The sequence below is a fragment of the Palaemon carinicauda genome, chromosome 13 (assembly GCF_036898095.1).
Source record: "Palaemon carinicauda isolate YSFRI2023 chromosome 13, ASM3689809v2, whole genome shotgun sequence".
Lineage (NCBI taxonomy): Eukaryota > Metazoa > Arthropoda > Malacostraca > Decapoda > Palaemonidae > Palaemon > Palaemon carinicauda.
The window spans coordinates 147607845-147625344 of NC_090737.1; the positions used below are offsets into that span (position 1 = coordinate 147607845).

The following is a 17500-nucleotide window of genomic DNA, read 5'->3' on the forward strand; positions in this document are numbered from 1 at the left end:
GAAGCGATTAAGGAAGGACCGATACCGGTCTTTTTAGATCTCTTCGAGCGTTTGATGCGTATTTTCTCCAGACTCTTAACGCATCTTTCAGCAGTGCTCTTAGCACTGGGTCTGTCTCTATTGCGAACTGGAGAGAGTTCAGAGCTCTTCCCTGTTAGCGTCTTGGAAATCTGACTGATTACCAGTCTCTTGACCGACCTTGCAATCTCCTTTTACATTCCCAAGGGGAAGGAGAGTTGGTGTGACCACAGGCTTCAATGGTTTTTTAGCCATTGAAACCTTTGAGCTGGAGAGAATCGATACTTCTTGAAGCTTATCTTGCATCCGCGATGTTCCGAGAACTGGATCATTTCCTTGGATGTTCATAGACCAGCCATTTCGGGTGCTGCCCACCCCAGCCTCTCGTTCAGGTACATTGTTGCCTGAACCATTTCTAGGCTTGGTTTTTGCGTGACTGTGTCTGCCAATCCTGTGAAGATATTTAGGACTGTGTCTAGTCCGACAAGTATCTTTCCTAGGATATACGTTACCCTCTGTAACTTGAATCCTAGATAGGAGGGGAGGGAGTGATTAACTGGAAGTTGCCAATAGACAACTTTCAGGTCTGACAAGACTACGAACACCCCTTTTTGAAACAGGGTCCTTATGTTCAGAAGGATTAACCTTCTGAACTCGCTGTTTTATTTGAACTTGTTGAGTGGCGACAAGTCCATAATGACTCTGAGTCTTCTTGAGTCCTTCTCGTGAACACCAAACAGCCTTCCCTGGAATTCAATGGACTATAGTTTCCTTACCACCTGTATGCTCTAGAGCTCTCAGGTATACTCCTCCAGAAGGGTTTTGGATTGTAGGAAGAGTTGAGGAAATGATGGTGGAAACATTTCTACCTCCCATCTTAGTCCCATCTTGATTAGACCTTGGACCCAAGGATCGAAGGTCCAACGATCCTAAAGGAACCTCCCTCCTACCAGAAGCATCTCTATGCTTCGAATGATCAGTAGTTTTATATTTTCGACCACCTGCCTGTGGCACAGCGGTCACTGCAACTGTGGGATGTTGTTGAACAGCCCGATATATATTTCCAGACTTTTCCGTCTTCCTTTTAGGTTGGGGACCCACAACCGTGGAAGACTTTCTCTTTGAAAGGATGCTCCACTTTTGGAGAAGTCTTATGTTCTCCGTGGTGGCGTTCTTCATCACTTTTCTAACTACCTCGTCCGGGAAGAGGTCTTTACCCTAGATGTTGGAAGATAATAGCTTCCTTGTTTCATGTTTCACTATTGCGGCAGCGAACACAAACTCCCTACATGCTCTCCTAGCCTTCATAAAGGCATAAAGGTGTTTTACTAAGGTAGCCATATGTATTTTGGCTAAGACCATGAGCATGTCTGGGGTACCTTGATGGGTTGAACCCAACTCTATGTAGTTTTGTAGGGATAGGGAGGCTGCAAGTCTCTCCTTTGTCTCTTGTTCATTATACAAGAGAAACTCGGATAATTTAGGGAGATTTTCGTTAAACTGTCGACTGGCGACATCCACATCTAGTCTTCCTACTGAAAAGGTTAAGTGGGCTTCCTTCCAGTCCTTCTCCTGTCTGGGAAAGGCTAGTAACAGAGGCTTGCACTCCTCGAGTGCAGGACATGGTCTACCTGGCTCCACTGCCTTGGCAACAGATTTAAATGCCTTCCCTGTGAAGAGGAATGAAATTGAAGCAGGAGCAAGAAAGGAAGGGTGCCTGTTACCTAGTGTGAATACCTTCGACACTGAGTAACCCACCTTTTTCAGGCTACTTGACAGGATAGCCTGTGCCTTATCATGGTCGAGAATCATGACCTCCTACGATTCCGTTCCTTTTCTCGACCTTGGTTCATACTTCAGTCGAACAAAACAATTAGGGAAAGCGTCAAAGTTTGGCCAAAACTGGATTTTGTCCAAAGGAACAGCACCCATTTTCTCCGAGATGTAGAGTTTGCCGTTTAAAATCGGCATCAGCTCCGCAAACCTCCAGGGATTGGTTTTGGAACATGTTGGAAGGTCTTGATCTATGGGTCGTTTGTATGACCCTTGGGGAGTGACAAGTGGAGCTTTACGAGGCTCTATCTTGCATTTCGCCTCCTGCTTTTCGTCTTGTTTGCGAAAGTTTTCTATTAGATTTTTCACTTGGGCCCATAATTGGTCCATTCCATCTAATAGAGGGGTAGAAGGTGAAGATGTCGATGTCAATGGCTCTAGAGCCGGCATAGATGGAAACAATTACGACACGACATTCTCTCCTTCTTCCCGTGGGCGTTTCCTGCCCTCCTTCCCAAAGGCTATCTGGCCGTCGGGAGATGTAAATCATGCCTGGGGCACCACTATTTCCTTACTTGCTTTCGGAAATAGTAGCTTACGCATCCTATCATTAGGTAGGTAAGGTCCCGGAGAGATTTTCTGGAAGCTTCTCACCCAGTTGCGTAATTTGTAACGAGCTGCATCCCTAGTCTCTATCAACTTGGGATTCTCGAAACCCTCGGACATTAAGGTCCGACATACATTGCAAACCTGCGGGTTCCAATAATGTAGGGATTCGGAAATAATATTGCAGGGGACATGAAACCTGCATGTATTATGATCGTAAAAATACTTACTCTTGATCTTGCAGAAGACTGCAACACATGCCATCTGGTGTTCCTCCTATAAAGAAAGGAAAACAGAATGAGTATACAACTGATTATCCCACTGATAAGCAATATATAAAAGTCATCTTTTAACAAAATATCTTAGGATAGTAAGCTATAAAGGGATAGTGGGAGACACATACTTGTGTATCCCCTGCAAGCAAATGCTGTTACCTCCCCTCAGTATTAATTATAAGGAGATTCCTCTATCAAGGGAACTCCAACTAAAAGGGTTCTAACCCCTAGGGGTAGAGAAGTGTATAAATCACTGTCCCTTTTCATTCTTAACACTGTGGGGTAAGGATGACTGATTTCTTAATCAGAATATTGAAGAAATACTATTCTTTCAATATAGGAGCGGTACCAGCAGAAGCTCGCACAAGGGTACCCAAGATATGTTAGAAATAACTACTGTATAATCATACTATAGTTTTCTATTTACAGTATATACCATGTTGCATATTACCGGCTACTGTATAATTATATATAATGTAGTTCAGTCAGGGTGCTGCCTTTGTGGCAAGCATCTGACGGCACGGTCCAGCTGGCATGGCGCCAACTGGACTAGGAAAAAATAAAAGACATATATTTGTGTATCCCACTCAACATATTTGCTGTGGCCTCCCTTACAATATTAAATCATAGAGTTTCCTGATCAAGGAGCCTCAAGGATAAGGGCTCTACCCTTTAAAGGTTAGGAGTCTAACACCCCAGCCCTTAAAATATTTGATATTGTAGGGTAATCTGAAAACTTATTTCTAATCAGAATATTGAAGAAATTATATTCTTTCAATATAGGATTAGGCTCAGTAAATACCCGGGTAGGGATACCCAAGATATATTGGAAATAACTACTAGTATAATATATACAGAAGTTTTTCTATCTGCAGTATATCCTATACTGCAAATATACTGACTACCTGTATAAACATATACTGTAGTTCAGCCGGCATGTCGCCAGCATAGCTAGTTCTTGCCGGCACATTCAGCATGCTAGCTAAAAGAGAGAGAGAGACAGCATGGAGTGAAGGCTACCTATTACTGTGTATGTATACAGTAATTAAGGATGTAAAGTCTAATTTTACTGCCTTTCTCCAGAAAGAAGGTTCAAATGGAAGGGGAGAATGTAACATTCAGGCTTCCATCCAGCCACAGTACTATCGCTGGCAAGATCCTGCCGATACACCACCGGCAGACTAGCCTCTGGTAGCACTAGTACAGTCGGCGTGCTGCCGGCTGAGTTAGCACCTATCTGTGCTGGCCTGGCCGGCGGTACTCCGACAATAGAACTTGTGGTTAGCAGTCCGAGGGAGAACTGAAGAACCTTGGTGACAGAAGGGACTTCCCACTCACAGCCATCATGGCTGCCGGCAGCCGTCATGGCTGCCTGCAGACAAATGGCATGGCTACCAGCAGTTACATCGCCGCCGGCAGCCGTCATACCCGCCGACAGTTTGTAAGACACATGGTCGACCGGCATCCAACATGGCCGCCGGCAGTTGTCATGGCTGCCTGCAGCTGGCATGGCCGCAAGCAGCCGGACAACGACTGTAGAGAGGGAGTCTGGCCGGCCCCGGCAACCCACCGGCAACGGTAAGGTTACAGGACGCCGGCTCAAGAAAGATAATGGCTCGGCCATCATAAAAGAACAGAGGGGGAGGAAAAGGGTCCTATAGGAGGTGTGGTAGGAGCCGGCATTGTTGCCGGACCTAAACACCTTGAAGAAACTCTGTTTCAGTATCGGCGCCATCCTAGGCGGCAGGAGAATCTTCTATTCTCCAACCTAAGGTGTGCCAATACAGTTAAGGGGACGGCAGCATTGCCGCCTCCTCTCAACAAGGGAGAAACAGAATTCCAGTGCTGCGCCATCCTAGGCCTCAGAAGTATACTATTCTTCAGCCTAGGGTCTGCGAGCATAGGACTAGTCTACTAGGCCACAGGGAGAAGGTGGCGGCATCATACAACCACTTCAGGTGTAGCCTAGGGAGGGTTAGCCTCCTATTCCGGCAGCCTAGCCGGCAGGGGACTGACTATTCACCCTGCCGGCCGACTGCTGGCACAAGACTAAATACTCTGAGGTTCTGATCTAATCCCAAAACTTGCCATCTGCTGTTAAGGGACGAGACAGAAAACCCTAGGCTAGTCATGCCTGAATTGAAAATTCAAGGCCGACCCATTAGGGTTGTAGCCTATGGCTACACTCAGAGGGAAGAGAGATTACCCTTAATCTCTATTAGAGACGAGCATCGGTTATATGATAATTCTAGGGGATATGAATCTCCAATGAATTGATAGCCAATACACGTGGGTAACCGGGGAAATGTCGAAAGTATATGTTGCCTAGGTTAGGTTACCTAGGCAAGGCGAGATCTCGGTTACCTATATCACCAAAACTCTGACATATACGATCGACACAGAAAATGGAAAATTATGCATTTAAATATCTTTACAAGTACAAAATGCCTAAATAGCTTTCATAATTAAATTATTAATGCTATTAAAACTGGGATGTCATTCTACTAACTAAATAACACATGCCCAACGAACGACAGCGCCCATGGCGCCTTCGGTAATAGGCCTAGCTCCTAATCACAATAAATTACTCGAATTTCACTGTGAGACAGGAACTAAAATGCACATTGTAAAGATTCAATACTCAACTTTCCCGAGGCAAAAGTAGCTGGGGATTGCATAATAATAATCCTTGAAAATCGATTGAAAATGTCAGATCAACAGGGAACACCACCGTGCGAATTAGCTACAAAATTAGGAATGTCCGCCATCTTGGATATGGTGCTGTTGTGATCCTCAATAGAAGTATGAGAACTAGGGTAATCTTGATATGGCTCCCCCTCTATTCTGCCACTTTCCCCCTCGAAGCTTAAACGCTATTAGGGGTGCAGATTGCTATGTGGCGTGTCAAGAATACGTCCTCTGATATTATGCGATATCCTTGAGAGAAACTTTAAGGATATTCGCGCCAGGAGTTGGAATTCTGGAGACCTAAAGGTAAAATTCTCTGGGAATATCACTGTAGTACATATATCCCTTAGGAAGCTACTTATAGGAACTTCCATTTATATAATATATATATATATATATATATATATATATATATATGTACATATATATATATATATATATATATATATATATAAATATATATATATATATATATATATATATATATATATATATATATATATAAATATATAAATAAATAAATATCTAAATATATAAATATAAATATAAATATATATATATATATATATATATATATATATATATATATATATATATATATATATATATATATATATATATATATGTACATATATATATATATATATATATATATATATATATATATTATATATATATATATATATATATATATATATATGTATGTTTATATATAGATATATATGTATTATATATAAATATAAATATATATATATATATATATATATATATATATATATATATATATATAATTATATATAAATATAAATATATATATATATATATATATATATATATATATATATATATATATATATATATATATATATAATATATATATATATATATATATATATATATATATTTATATAAATATATATATGAATATAAATATATATTTATATATATAAATAAATATATATATATATATATATATATATATATATATATATATACATATATATATATATATATATATATATATATATATATATACAGTATACTGTATATATATATATATATATATATATATATATATATATATATATATATATATATGTAATAGTTAAAATAGTTAATATTACATGTTTAAAACACATGACGTAATATGTCATTTTGGATGAAGATGCTAGCCTTGGGACTTGCTGTAGTCATTCAAATCATAAACAGGACGCACAATGCAGCCTCAACAATGTGACATTTTTCTTAAGCGTCAACACCATGCATCAGCGTGTGAAAGTTTGTGACGTCACCGGATGCAGGTGTCTTCCGAGATTGTGACAAAACTCCTATATAAACTAAGCATACGATATCTGTGATATCGATAATTTAGTCAGTTCATATCTATACTTCACCAGAATTGGTCATCTGACCAACCCAGCTCCCTCCAGTGATAGAGATGTTTAACTCTGTTGTTTTTAACTAATAAATACTTTTAAAGCTAATAAGATGTACTTCGTTATCCAGCTATACACATCTTAAACAACACATACTCAATGTGTGCTTATAAAAGTAGCACACTAATAAATGGTGGCAGCGGTTAAACTATAAGAATTAGAGAAAGATCTTCAAGACTTCAAAATAAAAGCTGTAAAACCAGAGAAAGATCTTCAAGACTTCAAAATAAAAGCTGTAAAACCAGAGAAAGATCTTCAAGAAATCAACATTATCTACATGAATCTACAATTTTGACTAAGTATTATAGTCCATCGAAATAGTTAACATTAAGGAATGTTATGAATACAAACTGGATCTTCAATCAACATCCTAGGAAACCCAAGGACTGGCGTTCAACAATTGCAAAACATACCCAGGAAGCACTACATTCAACAAGAAACTCGAGCGATACATCGCTAACAAAACATCAAGAGAGAGAGAGAGGACGTGTCGACATCACACAGACCCATATATAAGCTAAGTACAAATTTTTGAATTCATTCCAGTTTGGGCAGTGAAGTGTAGTTATCACGATTCGTTAGTCGATTATTACTGGGGTGAGTGAATTGCTAATCTTTTGTTTCCGTTCATTAAAGGAAACTGTGTTCAACTCCGAATTCTCATCTAGAATTTTTCTCTCTTTGTGCTAATTCCTTTTTCTTTCAGAAATTCTCGGGAAATGTTTTGGGATTAGTAACATTGTTTGGGGAATTTTGTTATACATATGCGTTTACGCAGTGGACGTCTGTACTCATATAGATATTTTGATAGAATTGCAAGGGGTCGAAGAGATAGGAAAAGAAATACAGCAGTCATGACTCCCCCTGTGAGCCCTTCCCCTGGACCTAGTGGTGTAGGCCAGACTAATCCTCCTCCAATTGTGGCGCTTGTCAATGCCAGGTCAGCAATCCCTCCTTTTCAGGGTCGGGTCAATGGGTTCTTGCCACAAAATGTGGAGTCATGGATTTCATCCGTCGATGCCCATTTAAATGCCAAACAAATCGTAGACCCTTTTGTACAATTACAAGAAGCTAAAAGTTTTATAGATTTTTCTAAGGGGGATGCGAGTGCGTATTTAAGAGGTGTTTCATTTCAAGAAGCAGTTACCTGGGATGATTTCAAAGTTAGGTTACGCGCAGTCTATGGGGGTGAGGAAGCCTTGGATGTAGTATTAACGTTACGAAATACACTTAATCAAGCCACTGTGAATCGGCTTAATGTTATTGAGAGAGCAGCTCTCATAGCTGATAGGCTTAATGAATATCAGGACATTTTAGGTCATTCCACTTGGGTTACTAGCGATAACATCTCCGTGAAAGATTTTTTACGATTAATGTATTTAACTTGCATGACACTTATGTTGCCTGAAGCTTTAGTGCGGTGTTTTGATAAGAAGTTAACGCCTGCAAGTACGGAATTGGATGTCTATAAACAGATAAAGAAACACATCTCCAAGTGTCCAGATCTCGATCCCGTGTTAACTCAAGTTTTTGCAAAGAATGAAACAAAGCCACAAACAGTGAACGTAGTTAGCAGTCAAGTAGCGGGAATGACGTGTTATAACTGCAAACGTCAAGGTCACTTAAGCGCGGACTGCAGAACGAAATTCTGCTCGATTCACAACAGTGCAACCCATTCATATAGCCAATGTTACTCGCGTAAGACACAACAGAATCCCAGAAATACACAGTCAATTCCACAGTCAGTTCCATATGGAAATAAAAAGAAAAATCCTCATTTTAACAATAAGAAGAAACAACCAAATGTCAATGCAGTTCAGAGTCCAAAACAAACAAACACTTCTTCGAATATCGCTGAGCCTGGGTCGTCAAACCAGACCTCGCAAGGTCAGACTAATTTTCAGAATGTGCAGAGCAAAGCAAATACCACATAGTTAACTCTAGAGGGGAAGAGAGTGATGTTGGGTCAAGGTCATTCATGTCAACATCAATAGTATTGAATAATAATTTAATGTTTTATCAGATAATTGTGAGACAATAGATTTTCCTATGAAACACACGGCCGAATTAAGTAAAACAGTGCATGCTCCCGTAGAGTTGCAACGAATTCATACAATAATAAGCCAAGATGAGTTACGGCCAACCTTATATGCTGTAAATTTAGAACACAAATCCTTTACGTTATTTTTTGACTCTGGTAGTCCACGTAATATCATGGATTTGAAGACACATCATTTGTTGTTTTCGAACTTTCCGATTGAAAAATCCGGAATTAGACTTTCGGGTATAGGAAATAATGAATTAAATGTCATAGGCATAACTCATGTTCAGTTCAAAGTCGGTAAACGCACGTTTGCCGATACATTTGTTGTTGTAAAAAACATTAATATGTATCCAGCTGTAATTATAGGATACCCATCTATGGGAAATCAAAACATTATCTTAGCCCCTGCCAAGCACGGCGTGTATATCAAAGGGAAATTCTATAAGTCTTCTAATACCTTAAAATCAGTTTTGGATAAAAAGGAGACGACAAATGTAACCGTAACGTACGTTGAAGAACCAATAACTTGTCTCACTAATAAAGAAATAATATACGCGACCCAGCAGAATTCTCGTTCACCCGTAATATCATCTTGCACACAATCTATCGAACCAAAGGTACCTTCGAATTTAATAGTGCAAATAAAGAAAACATTACCGGGATCTGAAATATTAATCCTTTCCGATACTTTGAAAACTAACGGATTGTCTGTCACACAAGCTATTTATACAGTAGGCTCACATCAACAATGTAATATTGAAGTCTGTAATCATTTAAATAACACTTTGGTAATTCACAAAAATCAACATATCTTGGATGTAGAAGTTTTTAAACATCGTATTCTTACCGTTGCTGAAATCAATCACTCTCAATCAGTTGCGGATGAATCCCTTTTGCGATCTATTAAAAATAAAATCAATAAAGACATTCAAGACGAAGAAATTCAGCAGAAAATTTTTGAACTTTTAACTAAATATCATGATGTTTTTTCCACTACGGATGGATCCTTAGGAAAAACAGATGTGATCGAGCATCAAATAAGGTTAAAGGACAAGCAGAAAATTATCTATGTACCCTCGTACAGACTCCCTATGAAATTCCAGAATGAAATAAATGATGAAGTAGGTAAAATGCTAGAAGAAGGAGTCATTAGGAAATCAAACAGCCCTTATAATTTTCCTTTAATAGTTGTACCGAAAAAAGATCGAACATGGCGTATCTGCGTCGACTTTCGTCGTCTAAACGAGGAAACGATCCCTGATCGATTCCCAGTGCCATGTACTGACGATATTTTGTCTTTGTTAGGTCAGAATAAATATTTTACCAGTTTGGACTTACTTAAAGGCTTTCACCAGATATCATTAGAAGAAGATAGTATCCCATACACAGCCTTCAGTACAGCCAGGGGACATTATGAATTTTTACGGATGCCTTTTGGTTTACGTTGTGCTCCTATAACATTTACAAGAATGATTAACATAGTGTTTAGAGACTTGTTAGGGGATATATTGCATGCCTATATGGATGATCTTGTAATCTTTTCCAATACCTTAGAAGAACATCTACGTAAGTTAGAACTAGTACTACAGAGATTAAGACAACATAACTTAAGGGTAAAGATTAGTAAGTGTGAATTTTTCAAAACAGAATTAATATATTTGGGTTTCATGGTGTCAAGCCAAGGTCTTAAAGTAGTCCATGATAAGGTGTCGGCTATACGTAATTTTCCCATACCTACTAATGTCAAGGGAATACAGCAATTTCTGGGTTGTAGTGGATATTACAGGCGTTTTATACGCAACTATTCAATAATAGCCGCGCCTTTAACTGATCTTACGAAGAAGGGCGTAGATTTCATATGGTCTGAGCAACATCAACAGGCGTTTAATACTTTGAAAGATGAACTGTGTAGTTCTCCTATCTTAAAATTTCCTGACTTCGGTAAGGAATTCTTCATTGCAACAGACACCTCAGACTTAGGAGTAGGAGGGGCATTGTTTCAGCAATATGATAAACAATTTTTCCCGATAGCTTTCTATTCTCGAAAATTGAGAACTTCCGAAAGTAAGTATGCAGTAATAGGCAAGGAAGGGCTAGCTATTGTTAATTCGCTAGTGCATTTTAAGTTCATAATTTACAGTTATCCCGTTAAGGTTCTTACTGACCATAAACCACTAACAGAGTTCTTTAAAGGCTTCAACCACAGCCCTAAACGAACTCGGTGGCATTTGATCATTCAAGATTTTGGCGCAAGAATCGGGTATTTACCTGGGAAAGCAAATATCATTGCGGATGCATTATCACGCAACCCCGTGTCATCTTGTACAGAGCCTTTAGCTGAATTAATAGATATATCAACATCCATGCCTATTGTAAAAACAATATCTGAACAAGAAGATTTAGGCTGGAGCGCTGAAATGTTACAGACTGAGCAAAGAAAAGATCAGAAAATAGAAACAATTATAAATGCTTTGAAAAGGAATATATAAAGTATAAGCAGCAGAATTATATAATCAAAGATAATATTCTGTGTAGGACTGTGACAAGGAAAACCCGCAATACACCACATGTAACTAACGACCAGGTAGTAGTACCAATCTCACTTATTTCCACTGTCCTGAATTGGTTGCATTCAAATCCATTACATGGACACCCAGGGTTCTCATTAATGTCACAGAAAGCCAAATCATTGTTTTATTGGCATACGATGCTTACAGATATAAAAAGACACATAGCTAATTGTCGCACATGTCAGGAAAACAAAGGGCATACGAAAACACCTGTCAGCCTAGGAGCTTATCCTGTGCCCAATCAACCCTTTGAAAGAATACATTTAGATTTGTTAACAGGATTTTACGAGTCAGACAGAGGAAATAAGCACCTCTTAGTAATTATAGATGCTTTAACTCGATATACAGAACTAATAGCGCTTAAAACTAAAACTGCGATTGAATGCGCTAGGAAGTTTTATGAGTGTTACATTTGTAAACATGGAATTCCACACATGATAATCTCAGACTCGGGTGGTGAATTTAATAATCACTTTCTTACCTCATTGTGTGAATTCCTCAGCATAAAGAAAATAAATACCATGATATATCACCCAGAGTCGAATGGGCTAGTGGAAAGAGCAAATAGGAAGATATTAAATATATTAAGAGTAACACTAGGGGGATCAGGCCCCAACTGGGATATTGCAATACCGGCGGCACTGAGTACTCTGAATCATTCATATCATATATCAATTAAAATGTCACCGCATGAAGCATTGTATGGTACCCCAGTTAGAACGCCTTTCCATGTATTAACGCCTACAACTAATCTATCAAATCCTTTAAAAAGAATGTATAAATGCAAGTATAAGTCGATATGATATCCTTCAAAAGAATTTAGAAGAATCACAAATCATAATGAAAAGGAATCATGATAAAACAGCGAAACCAACTAAAACATATACCGTGGGTGATAATGTATATATTCAAATCAATGTACGAAAAGGGCTCAATTATAAACTAACACCTAAGTTTGAAGGCCCATTTAACATTTTGGAAACATTAACGGCCAATAGGTTTAGAGTTCAAAACGTATCCCAACCCACGGATGGGAGAATAGTACCATTGGCTCACCTAAGAAATTAAAAAAGAAAAGAGAGGAAAAGAAGTGAGGGAAATTTTTTTTTTTTATTTTATGTGATTAAAAGTTTCTTTTTAATAAAGGAGTAATTACATATATTTTTCTCGTTACAGGTTTCCAAGATGAATTTTTTGTTGTTGGGAGTGATATTGTTCGCTCAGACATTTTTCTCGTGTGGGATGAGCTCTAAAACTAAAAGTATAAATTTTAAATATGGCACTATAGTTGAAAGACAAGAAGACGTTTTTATTACATCAACCAACGTAGTTGTAGAAGTGAATATGCAAGCAATTTTTCTTCAAAGAATGATGTCACTAGCTTAAGAACCGCCATTTCAAGGTTTTCTGCCTCATTGGATGAGTTGCATAGAAGACATTTTCATTTGACTACAGAGAGTTTGCTTGGATCAACATTAAAAGTTGCAGAGATGCTATCTGATGACTTGGACAATAAGACTGACGAGACAGGATCTTTGGCTTATGACCTTTTGATGTGGACTGTAGGACACGAACATAAAGAAAGACGAAATCCGTTTATTTATGCTGCATTAAACATCTTTGGGTCTGTTGCAAGTTTAGGTTTAGGAATTTCCAATAGTCTTAAAATTAGTTATCAAAATAAGAAAATTGAGTTCTTGACTCATGAAGATGAATTGATTATGTCAGAACTAAGGAATCAGTTAGCTTCAATCAATAAGATTATGGATTTAGTAAATGAACATTCAAATAATATCATTCAGATTATGGAAGTACAGGATTTGTTGGCAACATTAACGTATTATGATTCAAAGATAGATCACATACATAACAGAATTGCACATTTCATTGAGAAATCCAAGGATTATGTAGAAGCTATCACGTTAGCAACTAAAGGTGTACTGTCGCCCCATTTGTTGCCTATAAATTACTTAAAGTTAATTCTGGAGAACGGAAGGGATAAACTAGGCTATGTTCCTTTGTTAGACGAACATAGATTAGAATTTTATTACAGCCTAATTACAGTAAACGTTGATAATAACAAGATTATGATTACAATTCCCTTTGATTCTTCTGATGCCTGGCAATCTTACAGGATATCACCATTTCCGACTTTCATGACGAATCACTCAAATCCAGTAATATCCAGTTTGACAGGACACGTATTGATTTCCCCAGACAAGGAAACATATACAGTCATTAAAGACTTAAATCAATTAACTCACTGTTCAGACGCAATGGATAGAAAAATATGTACAGCTGACTCATTTGAATTCCATAAAAACTTAATGGATTCATGCGAGTTAGGTATAGTGCTAGACGGTGCTCTCTCCCATACAAGTGAAAATTGTCTGGATAAGCTTTATCCCTTTGACAATAATGAGTTCAATTGCAGACTGAACAATGGCTCGTGGATACGATACGACAAGGACGGCTTCAATGTATCATGCCCTGACGGATCCACGTCCTTCACCCACATCTTCGTCGCAGCAGATGGTTGTATCGGGACTTCCCCTAATTCCATGGTGACTGGTCTACGGACACTCATCAGAGAACGAGCCTACTTCGCGAACTTCACGTGGACCTCTACAATGCCAGCACTCCCTCTCCCGTACTACTACTACTAGCAGGTCTGGCTTTCACGGTGGTGATATTTATCGCCGTGAACATCCTTGTTTGGCTTAGGTTACGGCACAGCAGGCAGCTACAAAAGAATGTTTCGCCTTGTCCAGACAATACTCCGTATTTAATTCAGTTTAAAGCCGTTTGAAGTGGCCACCTCATTCGCTAAAGGAGTAAATTGTCGGAAAGAGTTTGTAAGAAAAGCTGTTAGTACGCTAGTAGTATGTAATTGAAGAAATTATCTACATTGCATTGTTAAAAATACATTTAAAACATTTAAAAAAAAAAAAATATAAATCATTTTTTCTCTCGGCATCTAATAAAAATATATAAGCCGGAATGTTAAAAAAGAAAAGAGAAAAAAAAAATATATAACAGAATCTATGGGCATCTATATATATATATATATATATATATATATATATATATATATATATATATATATATATATATATATATATATATATATATGTACGAAACCGTGGTACGTGTACGTACCAGGAATTCGTGTTTGTGCACTAAAAAATTGAATTTTTCCCAAGTTAACAAATATTTTTATTAGTTACCGTATTATGTTAATCTATGTTTCTGACAAAGGTAACAATTATTCTTTAACAAGTTACCGAATCATATGTAAGTCAGTAGTTTTTTTTTGGTACCATATAATCATTTGCTAGCAATGTACCATATTTATGATCTTTATTTTATCATGCATTTTTTTTCTTTGCTTTGGTAACATCTTTTTCATATGCATTATTGTTATTATTTTTTGATGTGCCTATTTGGACATTCGTCCTCGTTTGATTATGGCTAAAGTTAAACAAAGAATAATACATATGTCCAGTCACACCTAGTAACCAAGTTTTGGCTTGTTGTTAAATTTTTGTGAAAAAATTGAGATAGCTGGCCGAGCTTATGTAATAGTTAAAATAGTTAACATTACACGTTTAAAACACATGACGTAATATGTCATTTTGGATGAAGATGCTAGCCATGGGACTTGCTGTAGTCATTCAAATCATAAACAGGACGCACAATGCAGCCTCAACAATGTGACATTTTTCTTAAGCGTCAACACCATGCATCGGCGTGTGAAAGTTTGTGACGTCACCGGATGCAGGTGTCTTCCGAGATTGTGACAAAACTCCTATATAAACTAAGCATACGATATCTGTGATATCAATAATTTAGTCAGTTCATATCTATACTTCACCAGAATTGGTCATCTGACCAATCCAGCTCCCTCCAGTGATGGAGATGTTTAACTCTGTTGTTTTTAACTAATAAATACTTTTAAAACTTATAAGATGTACTTCGTTATCCAGCTATACACATCTTAAACAACACATACTCAATGTGTGCTTATAAAAGTAGCACACTAATATATATATATATATATATATATATATATATATATATATATATATATATATTTATATATATATATATATATATATATATATATATATATATATATATATATATATATATATATATATATATATACAGTATACAGTATATATATATATATATATATATATATATATATATATATATATATATATATATATATATATATATATTTATAAATATATGTATATATATATATATATATATATATATATATATATATATATATATATATATATATATATATATATATATATATATGTATATGTATATGTATATGTATATGTGTATAACTACAGTATATGTCGAAATAGTTGTCTCACACAGCTTTTATAAATTGGTGACATTCTTGTAATTATTACATCGAAGATTAATATGAATAGCACAACATTTAAATATAAGGTTAACTAGTATTGTTTGAGTTGTTTTCATTGGACAACTATCTCTCTCTCAAAAGGATTTGGCAAACAATAAAATAAAAGATAAAAAAAAAAATAAAACAAAATATAATCCTCTACACTCTGAAGCATCTTAAATGGGTCTTTTTATCCATCTCTTACAAACAATTTTACCTACTCGATTTCTGTTAAAGGGCCAATTTGTAACCATATCTGTAACCTAAGAATTGCAAATAAAAAACATCCACTTACGGGGAGGTTTAAGGCTAGATTATTCAAAACCTAATGTTGCTCAACAGTGGTCTATTTCACGTTGGACTGACTTTCCTTTTACAAACACGATTCTAAAATTGTTAAAACTATGAGCCACATTGAACTAGGAAAATAATAGAGAACTGTGCTACGAGGAAAAATGCTAAACCATTGGAGGTAATTTGAAACTCCTCGTGAAAAGATCGAAAGGAAGCAAAATGTTTAAGTTTATCAAAGGTAACACGTATATTTTCCATTAATATTCTTTCCCTCATTTATTTATCAGAATTACTGTCGTAATTAGTTTTTAGTATTGTATCAGTTTTCTATAGTACTTTGCTTTACATTATTTAAAAGAAATAATTCACAGATAAGAAATTATTCAACATCCACCGAACTATTATAAAAATACTTTGATAGATAAAATTTCTTTGGTAAAATATTTCATAATCTTGAACTTGCTGAAGGAAATACTCATGGGTAAACTTTTAAGGTGGACGTTTGATTTTTATGACTATTCTAAATAATTATGTAAGTTATCAAAAAGAACACTTTTATACTTGAGAGTACCTACTGTTTCTTCCTTACCTAAATAATTCACTGAATAATAAGCATAATCCTATCATAGTTACTCTGTATGATTTTTTTTAATGTTACCTAAAACAGACATTGTTGAACTATCTTTTACAGATTCATTTAGACGGATTAAATCGTCAGGCATTGCAGCAAGGAAAGCACGAAATGTTACGAAGCTATCTTTCAATCTTCTCAGACTTGGAAGAACTCGGGTTTTCAGTGGCTGCGTATGAGGAGAATGAACTCCAACCACATTACTCAAAAGTCGATGGAACCACCATGAGCATATACGCAGAAGTTCTTCTACTGAAAAGGGGTATTGTTTCAAAGAATGCAGGCCCACCTTGGTCTCATTACTAAATCATTTTAATCAATGTTATGTTAGCCATGATGATTATGATTTATTGTGAAAGTGAAGGAGAAACTATGACACATTGCGATGTAAAATATATTGTTCCTGGAGATTTAACTGAAAAATAAATCTTGCTAATATTTTATTACCCATCACTGCTCTTCAACAAAACAAAAATAGATACTTTGTTCTGCATGTTTAGAAGTCTAATAGGTAGGGTCCCAACAATTTTTACTCTCTTTGTGCGCTAAAAACAAGAAAAAAAAAGAAAAGAAAAAAAATCTGAATGTGTAAATCCAGTTTGTGTTTAGTGACAACAGTGCTCTTTTTTCTTGAATCTTAGGATTTCCTGAAAAAAGTTTGTCGTGAAAATACCTCACCAAGTTGATTAGAGGGTTGAACCACATTCCTGCACAATTATCGGATGATATTTTTGTAATT

The 17500-nt window shown here is 36.4% G+C and overlaps 1 protein-coding gene across 1 annotated transcript in view; it reads left to right on the top strand.

Annotated features, from left to right (window-relative positions):
- LOC137651865 (uncharacterized) overlaps window positions 1-17500 on the top strand; it is a 153264-nt gene that overhangs the window by 105289 nt on the left and 30475 nt on the right. Inside the window, exon 6 of the mRNA XM_068385082.1 lies at window positions 16822-17023. Coding sequence (XP_068241183.1) covers window positions 16822-17023 — 202 coding nt within the window. The remainder of the gene's footprint in view (window positions 1-16821; window positions 17024-17500) is intronic.